Genomic DNA, 21,955 nt, shown 5'->3' with positions numbered 1-21,955 from the left:
ACAAACGAATGGCTGGCTGAACCATTTCAGAGGGCAGTTGAGAGTCAAACACATTACGATGACTCTGGAGTCACATGTAGGTCAGACCAGGTGAGGATGACAGTTTCTTTCCTGGAATGGACAATGGTTTCATGGTCATCAGTAGATCCTTGATTCCACATCTTTTTTAGAAGAATTCAAATCGCACCATCTCCCATGGCGGTATTCAAACACGAACATTACCGGAGCTTCTGGATTAATAGTCTGGTGATTGTATAACCATGCCATTACCTTCCCGGAATATTCTTGAATCCATTTCAGTTTGGAGCTGTTAATGAGGAACTGAACTCCATGTGACTTTCGGACTGTGGTTAACAGTTCATGTTGAAAGGAAAACACACCAAACAAGACTTTGTGTATGTGTGACACCAGATCTGCAGGTTAATTGCAAGTTGGTTCCTGATCAAGGTCCTATAGCTAGTTTGTCATTGAGGAAGTACATTCTGTTTAACCAGATATCAAAAGGTGCCTGATAACAAGATCAACAAGTGTGCAAAAAAATCTTATGACCAAGTAGACAGCAGATGTTGAATGGTGCATAGAGGATCTTGTGGAGGAGTGTTTCATGGAGTGGTCAGATGGAGACTTGGGTTGTCTGTAAAAAGGTATCTAGTTGTCGATGTTACAGATGACGATTTAAAAGCTCCTTGTAAAACCTCCCACAGGCAACTCTTGGAAGTTCGAGAATAGAAACTAATTATTGCTGTTTTTAGCGAAGTGAACTGTAAAAGTGACCTTGATCCATATCTTCAGCAAATCAACCAAGAAACAATAATCTATGCTTGTACAAAAAAGCAGTGTGAGGAGTTAGGTAATAAGGCCAAATTTGTTATTTTCTTTTATTTATCCCATAACTATGTGTTTTGAGTGAAAGGAGCTGAAAACATAGGTTTTGGGGTCTATAGTGTTATAATGCAGAGGTCGAATCTCTCTACTAATGAAAACCTAACACACCAGAAAAGCTTGCCTTGTCTCCTAATCTGTTACATTTCAGTGAATGGAAGAAAATCCCTGATTTCCACTGTTTAAAGAAAAAGATAGGAGAATAAATTGTAAACTCTAACAGTGAACACTAAACAAAACCTATTAACAAACCCGATTCGCCTTTTTCTTAACTAATCACTATCGACCTCAACTTTATTAAAATGCTGCTCCAATAACGCAATTATTAAACATTAAATTAACCTAATCTCTCAAAGTCTATAGTCTACTCTGAGGTCTTCCTTCCGATCTTCTGAATCTGCTGTCTTCTCCCTTGGTCATCGTGTTACTTTTTACTGTGAGTATCTTGGTACCTTTAACAGATGATACTGTCTGAGAGATTTCTTTTGAGAGCAAGATGTTTATTTCTTCAGACAGCAGTTTGCTTTCTGGTTTGAAGGGCAATTAGCTCAGACCAAATTTCTAAATGCTGTCCCTTTTAAATCTTCAACATTGTACCCTCTCATTGGTCCAATGTTGTCAATACAACAAATTCAAATTCAATTGAGTTTTGCTATCCTGGGCATAATTTAAATTAATGGATTAAATTCAAATCCAGTTCCCTTAACATCAAGACACAATCCCAAGCTGATTTTTACATATTATCAGTTAGCGGGTTTTGAGAATATTTCTAGCTCAGGTTGAGGTTCTGGATGTAGGTTTGCTTGCTGAGCTGAGAGATTCATTTCCAGACGTTTTTGTCACCCTACTAGGTAACATCTTCAGTGGCCCTCAGGCAAAGCAGTGTACTCAAATCCTGCTTTCTATTTATATGTTTGGGTTTCTTTGGTTTGGCAATGTCATTTCCTGTTCTTTTTCTCAGGGGGTGGTAGATGGAATCTAACTCGATGCGTTTGTTGATAAAGTTCTGGATGGAATGCCATGCTTCTAGGAATTCTCGTGCATGTCTCTGTTTGGCTTGTCCTAGGATGGCTGTGTTATCCCAGTCGAAGTGGTATCCTTCCTTATCTGTATGCAAGGATACTAGTGAGAGAGGGTCATATCACTTTGTGGCTAATTGATGTTCATATATCCTGGTGGCTAGTTTTCTGCCAATTTGTTCAATGTAGTGTTTGTTACAGTCCTTGCAAGGTATTTTGCAAATGACATTAGTTTTGCTCGTTGTCTGTATAGAGTCTTTCAAGTTCATGAGCTGCTGTTTTAGTGTGTTAGTGGGTTTGTGGGCTACCATGATGCCAAGGGGTCTGAGTAGTCTGGCAGTCATTTCCGAGATGTCTTTGATGTAGGGGAGAGTGACTAGGGTTTCTGGATGTGTTTTGTCTGCTTGATGGGGTTTGTTGCTGAGAAATCAACGAACTGTATTCATTGGTACCCATTTTTTTTTAATACACAATATAGGTGATTTTTCCTCTGCTCTGCATAGTTCCTCTGTGCTGCAGTGTGTGTCAGCTCATTGAAAAAATGTTCTGATGCAGCATCCTCTCAATTCTCAGCACACTCTACACTTCTCAGCCAGTCACAGACACATGCTATCAAAATCTCTGAGCTCAAAAAAGGCACCTGTCAAAGTCACCATACACTCTTTGAATTTCATAACAATAGCATAGATCAGTTAGATTACTTTGTTGTTTAATTTTTGCTCTATTGGAATTATTGTTTGCAAATAAAATAGTAAATTTTTTGTTTAACAAAGTGGAGCGATTATGATGAGGTAAGCCAGGTGGACTTCATAGAATAGACGAGATTAGAGATGTAAACCCTGTCCAGACAGGAAGCCTGGGCTGACAGATAAATAGGCATGTCCCACCGGGTGGTGGGGATTCCCAATGGAGGGCTCTCTATGTGGGAGTCCTCCCCCTTTCTCTTGGGGATCTGGGGTGGAGGATGCTGCACGCATCGTTCCCCTGCAACCGCAGATTGTGGTGGTTCATGAAATCCCAACTGTTTGTTCTGTGGCGCTGTGGAGTCCGTGGACCTTGTATATATTGGGTGTGGGCGCTTGCACTCCCTTTTGCTCCTCTGCTTTTGGTTGTACTTTAGTCCCACGCTCCTGATCTATGGGCACCTGGTATGGAGGAGGGTGGGCAGGTCTGAAGACTTCCTCGTGGGTCTGCTCTTGGGCGTGGCCAAACTGGCCATAAACAGGTCCAGGCAGCGGGCCATGGAGGGGGTCATTAGGGCCGACTGCCTGCCCCTCTTCCGCGGTTAGAGCTCAGGTGTCTCTGGAGAAGGAGCACGCGGTGTTCACCAACACCCTGGAGTTGTTCAGGAAAAGGTGGACACCGCAGGGAGTGGAGTGTATTATTTTCCCCTCCAACTCTATTTTGATTTAATCCCTGCCCTCCCCTTCCCTGTTTGATCACACAGCATTGCCCTTTGATGTGGAGGGCACTGCTTGTCACAGGCCACTAGGGTGTTTCCTTTCTTCCTGGTGGTGGAAAATGAATAAAGATTCATGTACTTTGTGTCTCTCACTGTGTCTCACACCTGCACACACACAACATGGGTGCTGGGGAAAAAATAAGCACTACCGCAGTTAGGCGGTAGTGTGGAAAAGAAAGGAAAAAAAAGGAGTGTCAGATATATAAAAAACAAAGAAATAAACAGGCGTGTCCCACCGGGTGGTGGGGATCCCCAGTGGAAGGCTCTCTATGTGGGAGTCCTCACCTTTCTCTCAGGGATCTGGGGTGGAGGGTGCTGCACGCAGCGTTCCCCTGCAACCGCAGATAGTGGTGGTTCAAGGAATCCCAGCCCAACTGCTTGTTCTGTGGTGCTGTGGAATCCGTGGACCTTGTATATATTGGGTGTGGGTGCTTGCACTCCCTTTCTGATTTTCTTAAAAACCTCCTTCTCTGTTTTTGGTTGCATTTCAGTCTCAAGCTCCTGATCTTCGGGCACCCAGTACGGAGGAGGGAGAGCAGGTCTAAGGACCTCTTCATGGGTCTGCTCCTGGGCCTGGCCAAACTGGCCATAAACAGGTCCAGGCAGCGGGCTGCAGAGGGGGTCGTTAGAGCCAACTGCCTGCCCCTCTTCTGCGGTTATGTCAGAGCCTGGGTGTCCTTGGAGAAGGAGCACGGGGTGTCCACCAACACTCTTGAGCTGTTCAGGGACAGGTGCGTGCTGCAGTGAGTGGATGGTTTGTTGCTGAGAAATCAGTGGACTGTGTTCATTGGGTACCCATTCTTTTTGAATACACGATATAGGTGATTTTCCTTTGCTCTGCGTAGTTCCTCTGTGCTGCAGTGTGTGTCAGGTCATTGAAATAATGTTCTGATGCAGCATCATCTCAATTCTCAGCACAGTCTGCACTTGTCATTGAAATTATACATTGAAAAATACCTTGGTTGTCTGTTGAGTTTTTCATCTATTCGAATACCATGATAGTTTCACATTTTTCATGTGTATATCAACAAGTTTCATCCCACCATCAAACTCACCATGGACTACTCTCGATTATCTGTCTCATTCTTGGACACATGTATCTCCATTAAGGATGGACACTTCAGCACCACACTCTACCGCAAACCCACAGACAACCTCACAATGTTACACTTCCCCAGCTTCTACCCAAAACATATTAAAACAGCCATCCCCTATGGACAGGCCCTACGCATACACTGGATCTGCTCAGATGAGGAGGAATGTGACGGGCACCTGGATGTACTCAGGGATGCCCTCATAAGAACGGGGTATGATGCTCAACTCATCGACCGTCAATTCTAACGTGCCACAGCAAGGAACCGTAATGACCTCCTTAGGAGACAGACACGTGCTGCAACTGACAGGGTACCCTTCGTTGTTAATCACTTCCCAGGAGCTGAAAAACTACGCCATGTACTTTGTGACTTGTAACACATTATCAATGAGGATGAGCACCTCACCAAGACCTTCCCCACACCTCCACTGCTTGCCTTTAAACAACCACCAAACCTCAAACGGATCATTGTTCGTAGCAAGCTGCCTGGCTTTCAGGAACTGCAAGACATTTCAGAGTGTGGACATAGATACCACCATTACGCGTGGGGACACCTCCCAACTTGTACATGGCAGGTACTCACGTGACTCAGTCAACATTGTCTCTCTTATACATTGCAGGCAAAGATGCCCTGAGGCATGGTACATTGGGGAAACCGAGCAAAGGCTACGGCAAAGGATGAATGGGCACCGCACAACAATCCACAGACAGGAGGGTTCCCTCCCGGTTGGCGAACACCTCAATGGTCCAGGACATTTGACCTCGGACCTTGGGTGACCATCCTCCAAGGTGGACTTCAGTGGCGAAAAGTGGCCGAGCAGAGGCTGAGAGCTAGGTTCAGTACCCACAGGGAGGGCCTCAAACGGGACCTTGGGTTCATGTCACACTACAAATGACCACCATATATATACACACACACACACACACACACACACACACACACACACACACACACACACACACACATATTTTTTTTGGAGTGAATTTGTACTTGCAGAGAGACATTGTACTTTGCTCAAAAATTGCATGAATTCATGTAAAACTCTGTTATCTCACTTTTTAGATGAGAATCAATCTAAATATCATGGCATAGACAGAGAACACTGGGAGCCAACACCTTCAACATATTGTCCAGCTAACACCAATTGTTACAGATAACCTGAGAATGCAACTTTTTTTTTAAAAGTTTTGTGTTTTACACATAAAAGAAATGAAACTATCATGGTATTTGAACTGATGAAAGACTCAACAGACAATCAAGGTATTTTTCAATGTATAATTTCAGTTACATCACACTGTAAATTTTTGCTCTAACTTCTGTGTCTTAGAATTGTGTCCTCCACTACCACCTGATGAAGGAGTGGCGCTCCGAAAGCTAGTGTGCTTCCAATTAAACCTGTTGGACTATAACCTGGTATTGTGTGATTTTTTTCATTGAGCTGGTATTCAAACATGCAAATAACAACAGTTATCACAACCAATTCCACAATCTACTACTCCTAAGAAGGGGATCTAGAACTTTATCTTCTATTCTATCAACCCATGTCCCTTTCCATGATATTATTCCCTTCTACAATAGTGCATTGACATCTAAACTTCCATTCTGTCAATTTTCACTCCCAAATATCTCTGGATCAATTTAATTGTCTGATCATGTGCTTCTCTGAACTGGCACATGAAGAAGTTTGTGCATTGAGATACACTAGCATGTCTTTAGACACAGACACACGTACAGATTTGTGCTTACTACTTACTGCCCAAGCAGCTCTACATACACACACAGACACAAATTATCTCTTTAAACACATGAACAAGCACCTCTGCACACTCATGGATATACACTGTCACATTCAGACAATAATGAACAGGAAGGGACTGTTCAGAGCCTCAAACTTGTCCTGCAACTCAAAGACGTTGGTTGATCTGAATCCTAAGTTTATACACCTGGTTTTGTCCCATACACCTTCCTACTTTGGACTAACAAAATACTATCAACCTTAGCTTTAAGATTAACAATTTATTGAGCATTTATTTCCTTATTAAGGAAAGTTCAAAACATCCACGACCATTCCTGTGTAGAAATGTTTCTAATTTTGCTGCGAAACCATTGATTCTCATTTTTTGACTGTGCCTCCAGCCCAAGAATCCAAATCAGGTTATTAAAAAGCTAATAAAAAAGGGAGAAAGTTCATCAGAAATCGAATTGGCAAGAAATATAAAAACCAAACAGAAGAATTTCTACAGATATATATGAAAACAAAAGTAGCTAAGGTGAGTTTGTGACCCGTGCAGATTGTAACTGAGAATTGATGAGAAACAGGCAAATGGCTGATTATTTAAGTCAATATTTTGCATGGTCTTTGGGGCAGAGGACACTGTAAGCATCTCAAAGATATTAGATAAACAATCTACTAACGGGAGAAAGTGTCTTGTAACAGTCTCAATCGAAAGGGACAAGGTATTTCTCAAGTTAATGGGAATGTAGGTAGACAAAGTAGCCAGGACATCATGGCCTGCATTCAAGGGAAGAATTGGTCATAATATTCCGGAACTCACTGGATTCCAAAAGGGGCCCAGCAGTTGGGGAAAACCTTGAATGTGACACCCCTGCTCAAGAAACAAAGACAACAAAAAGCAAAAAACTATAGGCCAGTTAGCCTAACATCTGTCATTTGGAAAATAGTAGTCCATTGTTAAGAAAGAAATAACATGACATTTAGAAAAGATTAGCATAATCAGAGCCAACATGGCTCTGTGGAAGTCAAGTTCGCTAAAGTTCATTGAGGATTTAACAAGCAGAGTTGGTAAATGTGCAAATTCAGCAAGTAATAAAGTGGGCAAATAGAATTTTGGCCTTTTTGCTAGAAGATTGGAGTTTGAAAATTGAGAAGCTTTACTACACCTGTACAGGCTGTTGGTGAGACTGTATCTGAAGCACTCAGTTTTGATTCCCATACTGAAGAAAGGATATTCTGCCATTGGTGGTAGATAAAAAAAAGTCACTTGGCTGATTCCTGTGATGAAAGGGTTTACTGATCAAGAATGGCCCTCCCTCCTGTACAATTCCAGCCAGGAATTCATCTGTCTTCTCTTCCTATTTCAGTACTCGCTTGCGCGTAATACTGGGAGTAATCTGGAGATTACAATTTTCGAGACAATGTTTGCTAATTTTTTATCCAGTTTCCTGAATTCTGATGGGAAGACTACTTTAGTTATTAGTACTAATGTGGACCACATCCAAAGACAGTCCATCATCTCCAAGAAGAACGTCCTGTTGCCATCCTGTGACATCCCTGAATCTAACATCAGGGAGTTAACAAATTTTCCTGGCGTTAACTTAATGCCCATTGAAATACCGCTGTCACCTAAGTAGACACGACATATCTGTACTATCCTTTTGCTCATCATCTTCTGTTCCTGTACAGCTGGGCCACTCATAGTACCATGGACTTGACTCTTACTTCTCTCTTCAAAGATCCATCATCCTCGCTGATGTGCAGAATGGAAAATGGTAGAATCTTTGAGGACTCCTGCAGTACCCGTTTCTCTAGGACTGGCTAGTGGTCACTCATTCTCTATCTACCTACTTGCCCCTAACTTGTAGTGTGACTACCTCTCTGAATGTGCCAACCACATAATCTCTATCCCATGGCTGCACCTCAATGAGTGTAGCTGCTGCTGAAGCTCTGGAACATAGAGCTCAAGCTCAAGAAGGTCACTGACACTTCTTGTGACCTAGATGAGTCCATACGCAGGAAGTGTCCAAATTTCCCCACATACCACGGTACAGACATTCCACTTGGCTGAGATGCCCTACCATACATACTTGTAAACTATTTTATATACAGTAACTAATTATTTTAATTTATAGAATCAGAGTCATAAAGCATGGAAACAGATCCTTTGGTCCAACGAGTCCATGCCAACCAGGTTCCTAAACTAAAGTAATGCCATCTGCTTGCATTTAGCCCATATCCCTCTAAACCTTACCTATTCATGTATTTTTCCAAATGTCTTTAAATGTTGTAACTGTACCTCTATCCACCACTTCCTCTGGCAGTTCATTCCACACACTAACCATTCTCTACATAAAAATATTACCCCTCATGTCCTTTCTAAATCTTTCTCCTTTCACCTTAAAAATATGCCCCCTAGTTTTGAACTCTCCCACTTTAGCGTAAAGGCTTGGCTATTGACTATATCCATACACCCCATGATTTTATAAACCTCTATAAGTTCACCCCACAATCTCCTACGCTCCAGTGAAAAAAGTCCCAACCTAATCTTTTATAACTCAAACCCTCCATTCTGGTAAATCTTTTCTGAACCCTTCCAATTTAATAATATCCTTCTTGCAGGGCAACGAGAACCGTACACAGTACTCCAGAAGCAAATTCACCAATATCTTGTACAATCTCAACATTTTAACAGAGCAGCAAGGAGAGAAGGTGGAGTGAAGCGAGGGCTGCCGGGAAGGTAAGGGTTTAATTTATATTTGGGCAGTGGCTAAACCCAAGATACTACACGTGTAGTATCTCCCTCCCATCCCCCTCCTCTAACCGGAAGAAAAAGACTCTGTAAGGTAAGGCTTTTATTTTTTATTTAACTTTCTTTTTCATATATTTAAGTGCATTGTTTGGTTTTAGTTAGTTCATATAAAGCTAAGCTTACAATGGCAGGGAACCGTGGCATGCGCCTCTTGCTTGATGTGGGAGCTTAGGAATGTGTCTGACATTCCTGACTCTTTCACTTGCAAGAAGTATGTCCAGCTGCAGCTCTTGTTTGACCGCATGACGGCTCTGGAGCTGTGGATGGACTCACTGTGGAGCATCTGCGATGCTGAGGAGGTCGTGGATAGCACGTTTAGTGAACTGGTCACACCGCAGGTTAGAATTGCTGAGGGAGACAGTGAATGGGTGACCAAAAGACAGAGAAAGAGTAGGAAGGCAGGTGTCTCCTGCGGTCATCTTCCTCCAAAACAGGTACACTGCTTTTGGACACTGTTGGGGGAGATGGCACACCGGGGAGGACACTGCTGTTCAGAAGGGCAGGAAAAAGACTCATAAGGCCATAGTCATTGGGGATTCTATTGTGAGGGGAGTAGATAGGTGGTTCTGTAGCTGAAAACGGGACTCCCGGACGGTATGTTGCCTCCCTGGTGCTCGAGTCAGGGATGTCACCAATCGACTGCAGAGCATTCTAAAAGGGGAGGGTGAACAGCCAGTTGTCTTGGTGCATATAGGCACCAACAATATAAATCGAAAATGTATGAGGTCCTGAAAGAAGAATTCAGGGAGCTTGGAGAGAAGTTAAAGAGGAGGACCTCAAAAGTAATGATCTCAAGATTACTATCAGTGCCACGTGCTAGCCAGTGTAGAAATGAAAAAATAGGCAGGATGTACACTTGGCTTGAGAGATGGTATAGGAGGGAGGGGTTCAGATTTGTTGGACATTGGGACCGGTTCTGGGGAAGATGGGACTATTACAAAATGGACAGTCTACAGCTGAACCAGACTGGAACCAATGTCCTTGGGGGAGTTTTTGCTACTGCTATTGGGGAGGTTTTAGACTAATGTAGCAGGGGACTGGGAATCAGAAGAGAAAACAAGTAGGCAGCGAGGTGGAGACTGCAGACTGTAAGAATTATGAAGATAGCATCTACTTTAATGCAAGGAATATAGTGTGTAGGGCAAATGGCTTTGATTGGTGCCTGGGAGTATCATGTTATTGCAAACAGAGACCTGGTTGAAGGAAGGGCATGATGATTGGCAATTAAATGTTCCAGGATATAGGTGCTTCAGACAGGTCAGGGTGGGAAGTAAAAGGGGGAGTGGAGTTGCATTGCTGGTCAAGGACGATATCACGGCTGTGCTAAAGGAGCACACTATGCAGGTGTTGAGTAGTGAGGCATTATGGGTGGAGCTGAGAAATAAGAAGGGTGCAGTTATATTGTTGGGGCTGTATTACAGGCCTCCCAACAGTGAGCGTGAGGTAGAAGAACAAATAGGTAAACTGATTATGGAAAGATGTAGAGGCAATAGGGTAGTGGTGATGGGAGATTTTAATTTTCCCAACATTGACTGGGATACACTTAACATTAGAGGTCTGGATGGGGTAGAATTTGTAAGAAGCATCCAGGAGAGTTTTCTAGAGCAGTATGTCAATAGTCCGATGAGGGAAGGGGCCATATTGGACCTGGTACTGGGGAACGAACCAGGACAGGTGGTAGAAGTTGCAGGGGGAGGATTTCTTTGGGAACAGTGACCACAATTCTGTAAGTTTTAGAATACTCATAGACAAAGATGAGAGTCATCCTAAGGAAAGAGCACTAAACTGGGCCAAGGCCAATTATATCAAAATTAGGCAGGAGATGGGAAATGAGGATTAGACACAGCTATTTGAAGGGAAGTTCGCATTTGAGATGTGGGAGGCTCTCAAAGATAGGTTAACGGTTGTGCAAGATAGGCATGTCCTGTTGAAGGCAAAAGATAGGAAGGGTAAGATTCCTGAACCGTGGATGACAGGAGAAATTGTACGACTAGCCAAGGCAAAAGGGAAGCGTACATAAGGTCTAGGCAACTGAGGACAGGACAGGCCCTGGAAGAATATAGGAAGAGTAGAACAAGTCTTAAACAAGGAATCAAGCGGGCTAAAAGGGGTCATGAAATAGCTTTAGTTAGCAGAATTAAGGAAAATCCCAAAGCATTTTATTCTTATATAAGAAGCAAGCAGATAACTAGAGAAAGGATTGGTCCATTAAAAGATAATGAAGGAAGGCTGTGCGCCGAACCTGAGAGAATGAGTGAGGTTCTGAATGATTGCTTTGCATCAGTGTTCACTGAGGAGAGGAACATGATGAATCTTGAGATTAAAGAGTTTGATTAGTCTGGATCACATTGACAAGGTGGACAAATTCCCAGGATCGGATGGCATCTATCCCAGGTTGCTAAGAGAGGCAAGAGAGGAAATAGCTGGGGCCCTGACAGATATCTTTGTGGCATCCTTAAATACAGGTGAGGTACTGGAGGACTGGAGGATTGCCCATGTTGTCCCCCTGTACAAGTAGGGTAGTAGGGATATTCCAGGTAACTAAAGACCAGTGAGCCTGACGTCGGTGGTGGGAAAGTTGCTGGAAAAGGTACTGAGGGATAGGATCTATTTATATTTAGAAAAGAATGGGCTTATCAGTGATAGGCAACATGGTTTTGTGTGTGGGGAGATCGTGCCTTACCAACTTAATAGAGTTCTTCGAGGAAGTGATCAAGTTGATAGATGAAGGAAGGGCTGTTGATGTCATATACATGGACTTTAGTAAGGCGTTTGATAAGGTTCCCCATGGTAGACTAATGGAGAAAGTGAAGTCACATGGTGTGCAGGGTGTTCTAGCTAGGTGGATAAAGAACTGGTTGAGCAACAGGAGACAGAGAGTAGTAATTGAAGGGAGTTTCTCGAAATGGAGAAAGGCAACCAGTGCTGTTCCACAGGGGTCAGTGTTGGGTCTACTGTTGTTTGTGATATACATAAATGATCTGGAAGAGGGCACTATTGGTATGATCAGCAAGTTTGCAGATGACACAGAGATTGGTGGAGTAGCAGAAAGCATAGGGGACTGTCAGAGAATACAGGAAGATATAGATAGACTGGAGAGTTGGACAGAAAAGTGGCAGATGGTTTTCAATCCAGACAAATGTGAGGTGATACATTTAGGCAAGACTAATTCAAGAGTGAATTATACAATGAACGGAAGAGCCTTGGAAAAACTTGATGGGCAGAGAGATCTGGGAGGTCCATTGTACCCTTAACGTTGCTGCACAGGTGGATAGAGTGGTCAAGAAGGCATATAGTATGCTTGCCTTCATTGGACAGGGTATTGAGTATAAGAGCTAGCAAGTCATGTTAAAATTGTATTTAGAATACTGTGTACAGTTCTGGTTGCCACATTACCAAAACGATGTGAAACTTTGGAGGGGGTACAGAGAAGGTTTACGAGGAAGTTGCCTGGTATGGAAGGTGTGAGCTATGAAGAGAGGTTGACTAGGTTAGGTTTGTTTACATCAGAAAAAAGGAGATTGAGGGGGGGACCTGATTGAGGTTTACAAAGTCATGAAGGGTATAGACAGCATGGATAGAGATAAGCTTTTTCCCAGGGTGAAGGATTCAATAACGAGAGGTCACGCTTTCAAGGTGAGAGGTGGACAATTTAAGGGAGATTCACGAGGCAAGTACTTCACACTGAGGGTAGTGGGCGTTTTGGAACACGTTGCCAGCAGAGGTGGTAGAGGCAGGCATGGTAAGTGCATTTAAGATGCGTCTAGATAAATGAGTAAGTAGGGAGCAGAGGGATGCAGATGTTTAGGAATTGACTGACAGGTTTAGACAGTAAATTTGGATCGGCTCAAGCTTGGAGGGCCAAAGGGCCTGTTCCTGGGCTGTAAATTTTCTTTGTTCTTTGTTCTCTGGTATCCCAACTCCTATACTCAACAGCCTGAGCAATGAAGGCAATGAAAGCAGTATCTTCTTAACCAATCTGTCTACCTCTGTTTCAGGCATGAGCTCTAATCAGGGCTTTCCTGATGAAGGGCTCACGTCGAAAACGTCTATTCTCCTGCTCCTCATATGCTGCCTGACCTGCTGTGCTTTTGCAGCATCACACTCTCGACTCTGATCTCCAACATCTGCAGTCCTCACTTTCTCCGTCTACCTGTGATGCAAATTTCAAAGAATCACGTACTTGAACCCCTAGGTCTCTCTGTTCTACAACTCAACGCACGGTCCTACCATCAATTTTATAAGCCCTATCCTTGTTTGTTTTACTAAAATGCAATACTTCGCATTTATTCAAATTAAATTCCATCTGCCACAAAGCGCACTGACTTAATTGATCAAGATCTCTTAGTTAACCTTCTTCACTGTCCACTATACCACTAATGTTGGTGTCATCCACAAACTTACTGATTATGCCTTTTATATTCTGTGGGAACAGACTCTTCGGCTCAACAAATCCACACCAATCCTTAAGTATCCCACCCAAACCCATTCTCCTACTACTCTACATTTACCCCTAATTAACACATTCCTAAACACTATGGGCAATTTAGCATGGCCAATTCACCTAACCCCTTTGGATTGTGGGAGGAAACCGGAGCACCCGGAGGAAACCCACACAGATTTGGGGAGAATGTGCAAATTCCACAGAGTCGCCCGAGGCTGGAATCGAACCTGGGTCCCTGGTGCTGTGAGCCAGTAGTGCTAGCCACTGAGCCAATGTGCTGCCCTACCTTATCCAAATTGTTAATATAAATGACAAATGGAACACCACTGGTCACAAGCCTCCAATCTGAAAAACAACTCTCACTCTTTGAAACAAAAATAGTCAACTCCCATCAGACACACTTGGAATGAGGACAACAGTGGGTTAAGCCCAAAGCAAAGCTCATTCTATCCATCTACTCTTAAAACAGAAAAGTAAATGTTTCCCTGACTTTTAAACCAAAATAAAACTACATTGACTCTGCAAGATGATTAACAAATAAAGAAATAAAAATGGCTTTTCTCCACTCAGCCCCACCAATCACTCTTGGGGTAGGGACAACAAAGGGTCAAAACATAGAATAAGTATTTCCTAATAAAATAACAGTCCCCGTGGCTCTTCCAGGGGTCATAAATTGAAACAAAGGAAAAACACGATAGCCATCTTCCTGGGACACCACCCAAAATACAAACACAACTCAAAAGGCAAATCAGAAATTTATACTATGGAAACAAGAACACTTACTGAATCAAAATGTTATTGGTCAGGTTTAGGATGTCCTCCAGCCCCTGGGCATCCATCAATCACAAAAAGACCAACTGTGTAAGAGGGGCAGATATTCATGAACAACAAGCCCCTCTGCAGGCTGCTGCCTGACCTGTCAATGGCTATCTTGGCCAGACCCAGAAGTAAAGCCACGAGAAGGCTTGTAGACTTATCTGTCCCTCTCCACCCTGGGTGTCTGGAGATCAGGAGCGTGGTTGAAGTGCAAACAAAATTTCAACAGTAGCCCCTTCAAGAAACTAAAACAGGGCTGCAGACAAATGCACTCAACATATAAATGGAAGGTCGACTCCTCCAGGCCACAGAATGTGAATGTGGTCTGTAACCCAGTAAACTTATCAGTCGCCAGTTGCATGAGACTGCTGGGAGTGCAGCACTATCTGCCCCAGATCCCTGATGGAAGCTGGGAAGGTCCCTTTAATAGAGGGCCCTCCATTGGGAGTCTCTGCCACAGGTGGCAAAACATCATCATGCCTAGGCATGTCCAGGCAGCAGTGAAGGCATGGTAGTGGATAAAATATTGCATCAGCCTGGACAGATAACACCTCTGTGCTGTTCTAAAGGGCACTGGGAGGTCATCCCTAAAATGCCTCAGATTGTTGGACACCGCATCACAGGGGAGGGTCCATGGCGCAGGGCCAGTGTCGAGTTCTGGACAGAGTGGTCAGTTCATCCCAAAGCCCAGCACATGCCTGAGCTGTCTCATGTGCACACAAGGTGTCAACGCTGCGTGCCTTATCCATTAGACTCTGGGTGGCTTGGGTCGCAAACCTTGGTTTTCAATGAATATCAATTCACTGGCCAGGATTCCTCAGCAGGGCAAACATTCACGTTCGGGTAGAGGTGGTGAGTGGTTCTCCACATGAAGTACCAGAACGCCTCAGACAGTGCAGTCCAACTTCCATGGACTGACCAGAAGTCTGAAACACTTGCTCCAACTGATCTTTGTAGTTGATGCTACAGAGTAGACCTTCTGGCAGGAGTGCATCCTCCACAAGTCAGCTGGGAGTGTGAACATGAGGAGCATGACAAAGTTGCATGCTGAAAGAACCACCTACAGCTCCAGCCTGTGCAGAGCCACTTACATAAACGGCATAAGAATGTCTTCTCTCAGACATAAAAATCACACAACACCAGGTTAATCAGGACAATCACCTGATGAAGAAGCAGAGCTCTGAAGGCTGGTGCTTCCAACTGAACCTGTTGGACTACAACCTTGTGTTGTGTGATTTGTAACTTTGTACACCCCAGTCCATCACCGGCATCTCCAAATCATTCTGTCAGAGACAATAAAGTTGGCCTGACTGTGGCAGCCCTGATAGACTCTTCCAAAGCTAAGGGTTGCCATCAGGGACCCATTAACCTTCACTGAGGACTCTGTGGCATTGTCCAGAAGTTGGATCCAGATGACAAAGTGCACCCAAACCTGAAAGCTCACAGAATCCTGAACACATCCTCCAGACCCAATTTGTCAAACACCTTTTCCTAATCAAGGGAGAGAAAGGTGCTTGGCAGGGTAGGCATTTGGGAATAATGGATCCATTCGGGATCAGGTGGATGTTGCCATGGATACTCTGGCCAGGACAATGTAGGACTATTCTGGGTAGATCACGTGATCCGGCTCAGTGCCAAAGCGAGATGAAAGCAAAGATTTTGTAGTCTGTGCTGAGGAACAGGATGCCAATTCTTTAACAAATGGAGATCTCCCTTCTTAACTAAAACAATGATGACCGTCCTGCACTAAGAAAGGGACATCTCTCTGGTTGCGATACATTGCTCCTGGTCCTGTGCATAATTGCCCCCCAGGATGTCCCAAAATGCCCTGAAGAATTCGACAGTCAGTATGTCCAACCCTGGGGACTTGCCTCTAGAACAATGGTCAACCTCCACGTATTGGAGTATATCAGGCTCAAGCAGAACATTGACTACAACATCCAGCCCCCTGGACGGCAGCAGCTCGGAAGCTTGCTCCACTCCTGGTGCCAGGCCACCCATCGTGTCTAGGAAAAGACACCCAGTAAGGGTAGGAGTGCCTGATTTAAAGGCCTGGGAGGGACTCCTCAGGATAACTATCTCCACCGCAAGCAGCACCTAAAGACCTATCAGTTCATGCAGCGCGAGCAACCACACCCATCTCAGCCTCCAAAGTGCCAATGCCCAGTCCCAAGGCTCTGCAGGGGCAGGTTTGTGTCCCCTACCCTGAGCAAGGAGAGAGAGGGGTTTTCAGGGACCCTGGGGGAGGTGTTGTTAGTACCAGACTCCCCCCATCCCTCAGATCCCAAGGAATGGCACTTTTAATGGGAGGGTGGGAGAACAAGAGACACATCCATCTCTCCCCTGTCTTGCTGCCTTCTGTCCCCTTCAACCTTCCTCCCTTCTTTACTTCCACAAGATTTCCAGTTACCCCAGGAGCTAGGTCAAACCAGGGGCACTGCCCGTTTCTTTCATCAACAGACCCCAGGCTGCCCTCCAAATCCTGTGCTTTCCCAATGGGCGCAAGGTTGTTATCTTCCAGAAGAGACTCACACTAGTTTGGGATCAAAGGTCCCAGGCCTTCCCATGAAATTATCCTGGAAGACCGCCCCCAAATTCCTGGTTTTCTTCTGAACGCTTGGATGCTCCCTCCCCCCCATCCCTCTGGGCCAAGTTAGCCCCCTGCTGTGGGGGCTGATGGCTGTCTTGAGTGAGGGATGACAGTTCCAGCTGCTCAGGTGCTGGCAGCATCGTTGGGCAGTTCCTCTAGAGCTGCCCCACTTCTTTACAGACATGATACCTTCCACCAACCAGAACATCCGACAAGCCACACCACATGCTCCACTGAAAATGCACCATCCCGAACTTCCTCTCAGGTCAGGCAGATGGAAGCCTCACAACAGAAGGAGTGGCCTCCTTCAGACCAAACAGCAGCATCACCACCCCCAGCCTCATCTCCCTCAGCCAGTGGAGTTTGGGGAAGAACTCAGACAGAACAAAGGGCAAGAAGTTCAATAAAATGACCCTCTGAGCAACTACCTCCAGAGGGGTGCCAGGCAAAACCCCTTCTCCAGTGTGAGATCTACTGCGTTCTCAGTCTTTAGGAAGTACACCGCCATCCCATACATCTTTGACACAGTAACAATGGTGGGGGCACTGACAACATGTCCCCACCCCACCCCCAAGACTGCTGTGCATGACTCAAATGTAATATTTCACCCCAAGCTTTTTGATCAAATGAGTAAAGGGGGTTCCCTGGGTTTACAGAGGACACAGAAGATGCAACCACCCCCACATATGAACAACTGGGCCCAGTCCCAGATGTTACTTTAAAGGGGTCCATGGTCACCATTGTCCTCCCCAGCTGAACTACCATCCTTTACACAAAGAAACGGTAAACCAAACAATAAGTCTTATTAGGTCACACCAGCCAGCTCAGTTCCTTAGGCAGCCGTGTTCCAATCCACTATCCAACCCACAGGTCCAAGCGATAGTTCTATAAAGCCCAAAGGCAGCAGACACTGGCAGCAAAATGCAATAGCACAGGCTGCAGCTAGGAAGTTGTAACAAGGAGACTGTCCAGGCTTCATCTATCATAGGCCCCAGGCTCCAAACCACAGTCACTCACAGACAACGGATCAGACACAATAGACATGCCCAGCTTCTTAAACTGGGGAAAGAAAAATATATGCATTACAAAACAACTGGAGCTCTGCCCTACAAATCTGGCAGCCAGGTTAATCTGATTTTCCAGTCTGGAAATTAGCCAACTTTCTCACAGGTGATTAGGGATATGTTGAGCTGAGGCCTTTGCAAATGGACCATCTTAACTGTACTTAGTGGGGTGACCAGAGGTGGGGAGCGAGTATCTCTGAAGGGCCAACTCACTCAAATATTTTGCCATTTCGCCAGACCCATAAAGAAGAAAATTATGTCCTTTGTCCTATTATACCATAAGGGGAAACAACCTACCTTGTGAAGTGCCCTAAGGTCTTTTGTGTTTCAATAAGGTTGCTTGTCATTCTTCCAAACTCTGATGAGAACAGGCGCAATACACTCAACCTCTCATCATAATAAAGTCCCCTCCTGTTTTAAACCTAGGGTGTCTTGTATGGACAGCCTCCACTGCCACTATCTTTCCTTAGATACGGGGAAAAAAATGCTGACACCAGTTCTAACTAATGCTATAGTATATCCATTTTCCTCATCCTAGTCATTAACATATTTAGCAAATAATTGTGGTCCTGGAACTGATCCATGTGGCACTCCCCTAGTAACAAGTTACCACTCTGAAATGCCCCCCTTTTTCCAGCTGTCTTCTGTTAGTTAGCCAATACTCTATCCATGCTAACATATAGCTGCAATACTATGGCGCTTATCTTTTAAAATACCTGAAGTGTGGTACTTTGTCAAATGCCTCTGGAAATCCAAATCTTTTACATTCACTGATTCTCCTTTATCTATTTTACTGAAAGAACTCAAACAAATTTATCAGGCATAATGTGCCCTTTATAAAGGTCTGATGACCCTGCTTGATTATATTATGTATTTCTAAATTATCTGCCATCACACTGTTTCTAGACAAACATTTTCGTAATAATAGATGTTGAGGTAAATGGCCTATGATTACTGTTTTATGTTTCCATTTTTTTAATAAAGGACATTCATTAGCAATTTGATAACATCCCACCATTTTCTCGAATCTAAGGATTCATGGAAGATTACCACCATTCTGTGTTGTACTTTAAGCCAGTTCTGCTACCTGCCCTTTGAGTTACAGATCTGAAATATCCTGTGCTGCGGGAGTCTGGGCAAATACTGTCCACAAGGCTGCTTCCTCTTCATACCTAAGTAAGAGTCTTCAATTCCTCAGAAACTAGGATTCTTGCTTATATACTTTTGTACACAGTAGGTTATCAAATACAGCTCTCTAGTGTAATGCTTAAGGCTTCTGTCTTCACTCTTACTGATATCAGAGTCATGTGATGTGTTGTAGCAACATCATTTATATGAATTTCATAGAGTCATAGAGATGTACAGCATGGAAACAGACCCTTCGGTCCAACCCGTCCATGCCGACCAGATATCCCAACCCAATCTAGTCCCACCTGCCAGCAGCCGGCCCATATCCCTCCAAACCCTTCCTATTCATATACCCATCCAAATGCCTCTTTAATATTGCAATTGTACCAGCCTCCACCACATCCTCTGGCAGCTCATTCCATATACTTACCACCCTCTGTGTGAAAAAGTTGCCCCTTAGGTCTCTTTTATATCTTTCCCCTCTAAACCTATGCCCTCTAGTTCTGGACTCCCCGACCCCAGGGAAAAGACTTTGCCAATTTACCCTATACGTGCCCCTCATAATTTTGTAAACCTCTATAAGGTCACCCCTCAGCCTCCAATGCTCCAGGGAAAACAGCCCCAGCCTGTTCAGCCTCTCCCTATAGCTCAAATCCTCCAACCCTGGCAACTTCCTTATAAATCTTTTCTGAACCCTTTCAAGTTTCACAACATCTTTCCGATAGGAAGGAGACTAGATTTGCACGCAATATTCCAACAGTGGCCGAACCAATGTCCTGTACAGCCGCAACATGACCTGCCAACTCCTGTACTCAATACTCTGACCAATAAAGGAAAGCATACCAAATGCCTTCTTCACTATCCTATCTACCTGCGACTCTACTTTCAATGAGCTATGAACCTGCACTCCAAGGTCTCTTTGTTCAGCAACACTCCCTAGGACCTTACCATTAAGTGTATAAGTCCTGCTAAGATTTGCTTTCCCAAAATGCAGCATCTTGCATTTACCTGAATTAAACTCCATCTGCCACTTCTCAGCCCATTGGCCCATTTGGTCAAGATCCTGTTGTAATCTGAGGTAACCCTCTTCGCTGTTCACTACACCTCCAATTTTGGTGTCATCTGCAAACTTACTAAGTGTACCTCTTATGCTCTATCCAAATCATTTATGTAAATGACAAAAAGTAGAGGATTTTTGTCTAGATTAAATCGCCAGATTGATCAATCCTGAATGGCATCATTGGGCCAGACTTTGAGAAACTTTGAGACAGTCACCTGAGAGTGAAATTGAAGCCTGGTCCCTAGTGCTGTGAGGCAGCAGTGCTAACTACTGTGCCACTGTGCTGCCCCAGTTCCTTGTACCTTATTTCAGAATCTCAACATCAGATGACAAGCAGATTATTTCTGCATACTTGCATATCATTAATAGCCCAGCTAGCCATATTAATGGCACATTCCTGATGTTCATTTCCACAATTGAGAAACTCAGTGTCAGAAAAGGGAACACTTTTGTCGACTTGTCTCATGAGCATCCATTGCAGCTCACAGAATGGTTGTGCTCGTCATTGATCTTCGATTTACATGGATTTCTTTCTCTTGTACAAAGAGTCTCCTTAACTAATGGTCATGTTCTTCCTGGATCGTTCATCCACAAAACTTAGCATTGGCAAAGCACAAACCTCATAATATCATCTGGCTTGGCCTTTACCCATCTCAGTCATTCTACTAAGGAATCAAGCATGTACTTTGGAGTTGATGGACAGCCAGCATTTGCACAAGTCAGTTTGAGCTGAGAAATGGCCAGTGCAAACAAGCTGGGAATTATATGTAGGTTAGGTTGCTCAAGAGAGGTCAATCCAGATGATGGGCCATGGTCAGTGAGGGCTGTCCTGCCAAGTCAGTCTGGGAGTTTGCTTACAGATAGTTAGAGACTTATCAGTCCATGGTGTCTTAGAGAAAGCAGCAGATCAAGTCTAGTAATGGCCTCATTGTACTAGATTATTTTATGAATGGTGACAGTGCTACAGAGAAATAAGATGGGACACTATAATTAATCAGAGGAGAACAGAAGCACTCGAAGTGCGTGCAAGTTGGTCACGGTAACTTTGGTCTCTACGTTATGGTGGGTGTAAGACCAGCAAAGGCATAGGAACCTCCAAAGTCACAGCCTCTGGGGGTAAAGTGAACTCCTTAATAGACATATAAAGGGGTTTAAAGGAAACAAGGAAAGGCGAATGGTCATCAAGATCACAGAAACAACGAAAGAGAATATGGAGAATTGGGGTATAATTCAAGGGGTTACAGGAGGAGCCTGAAGGTCACTCATGCAAACAAAATGTTAGAACCGCACCATATTGTATAAAAACTCGACTGAACAAGTTCACAAAATGCCTTGAATCACAAGCCAAGTGAAAGGAGTAAGTGATTTTCTTTCTCCAAGTTTAAATCAGAGTGGTGCTGGAAAAGCACAGCAGGTCAGGCAGCATCCAAGGCGCAGGAAAATTGACATTTTGGGCAAAAGCCCTTCATCAGGAATAGTGGCAGGAAGCCTCCAGGGCTTTTGCCTGAAACATCGATTTTCCTCCTCCTCGGATGCTGCTTGACCTGCTGTGCTTTTCCAGCACCACTCTGATCTAAACTCTGGTTTCCAGCATCTGCAGTCCTCACTTTTGCCTTCTTTCTCCAAGTGCAAAGTTTGTGACATTATTGAAGCAGCCTCGCAAGGCGCAATTGTGAAACTCATGCTTTCATTGATTGCTCCCCAACTATCTTCAATCCTGATTTAACCTGATGGTCAGGAACTGTCAAAGAATGCAGATTTCTCTGGAGTAGATGCCAGTCCTGTAGCTGTACTTGAACATCTTGGTTACTGGTCCAGCAAGTTCTGGAGCACAAGTCTTCAGTACAAT

The 21,955-nt window shown here is 44.2% G+C and overlaps 1 protein-coding gene across 1 annotated transcript in view; it reads right to left on the bottom strand.

Moving 5' to 3' along the window:
* Positions 1–16,265, bottom strand: part of LOC132833277 (deleted in malignant brain tumors 1 protein-like) — a 58,638-nt gene extending 42,373 nt beyond the window's left edge. The window contains exon 1 of the mRNA XM_060851439.1: positions 16,136–16,265. Coding sequence (XP_060707422.1) covers positions 16,136–16,265 — 130 coding nt within the window. The remainder of the gene's footprint in view (positions 1–16,135) is intronic.
* Between the last annotated feature and the right edge of the window lie 5,690 nt (positions 16,266–21,955).

The sequence above is a fragment of the Hemiscyllium ocellatum genome, chromosome 36 (assembly GCF_020745735.1).
Source record: "Hemiscyllium ocellatum isolate sHemOce1 chromosome 36, sHemOce1.pat.X.cur, whole genome shotgun sequence".
Lineage (NCBI taxonomy): Eukaryota > Metazoa > Chordata > Chondrichthyes > Orectolobiformes > Hemiscylliidae > Hemiscyllium > Hemiscyllium ocellatum.
Note: the sequence above shows the minus strand (reverse complement) of the source record. Positions and strands in the feature narration are given on the sequence as shown.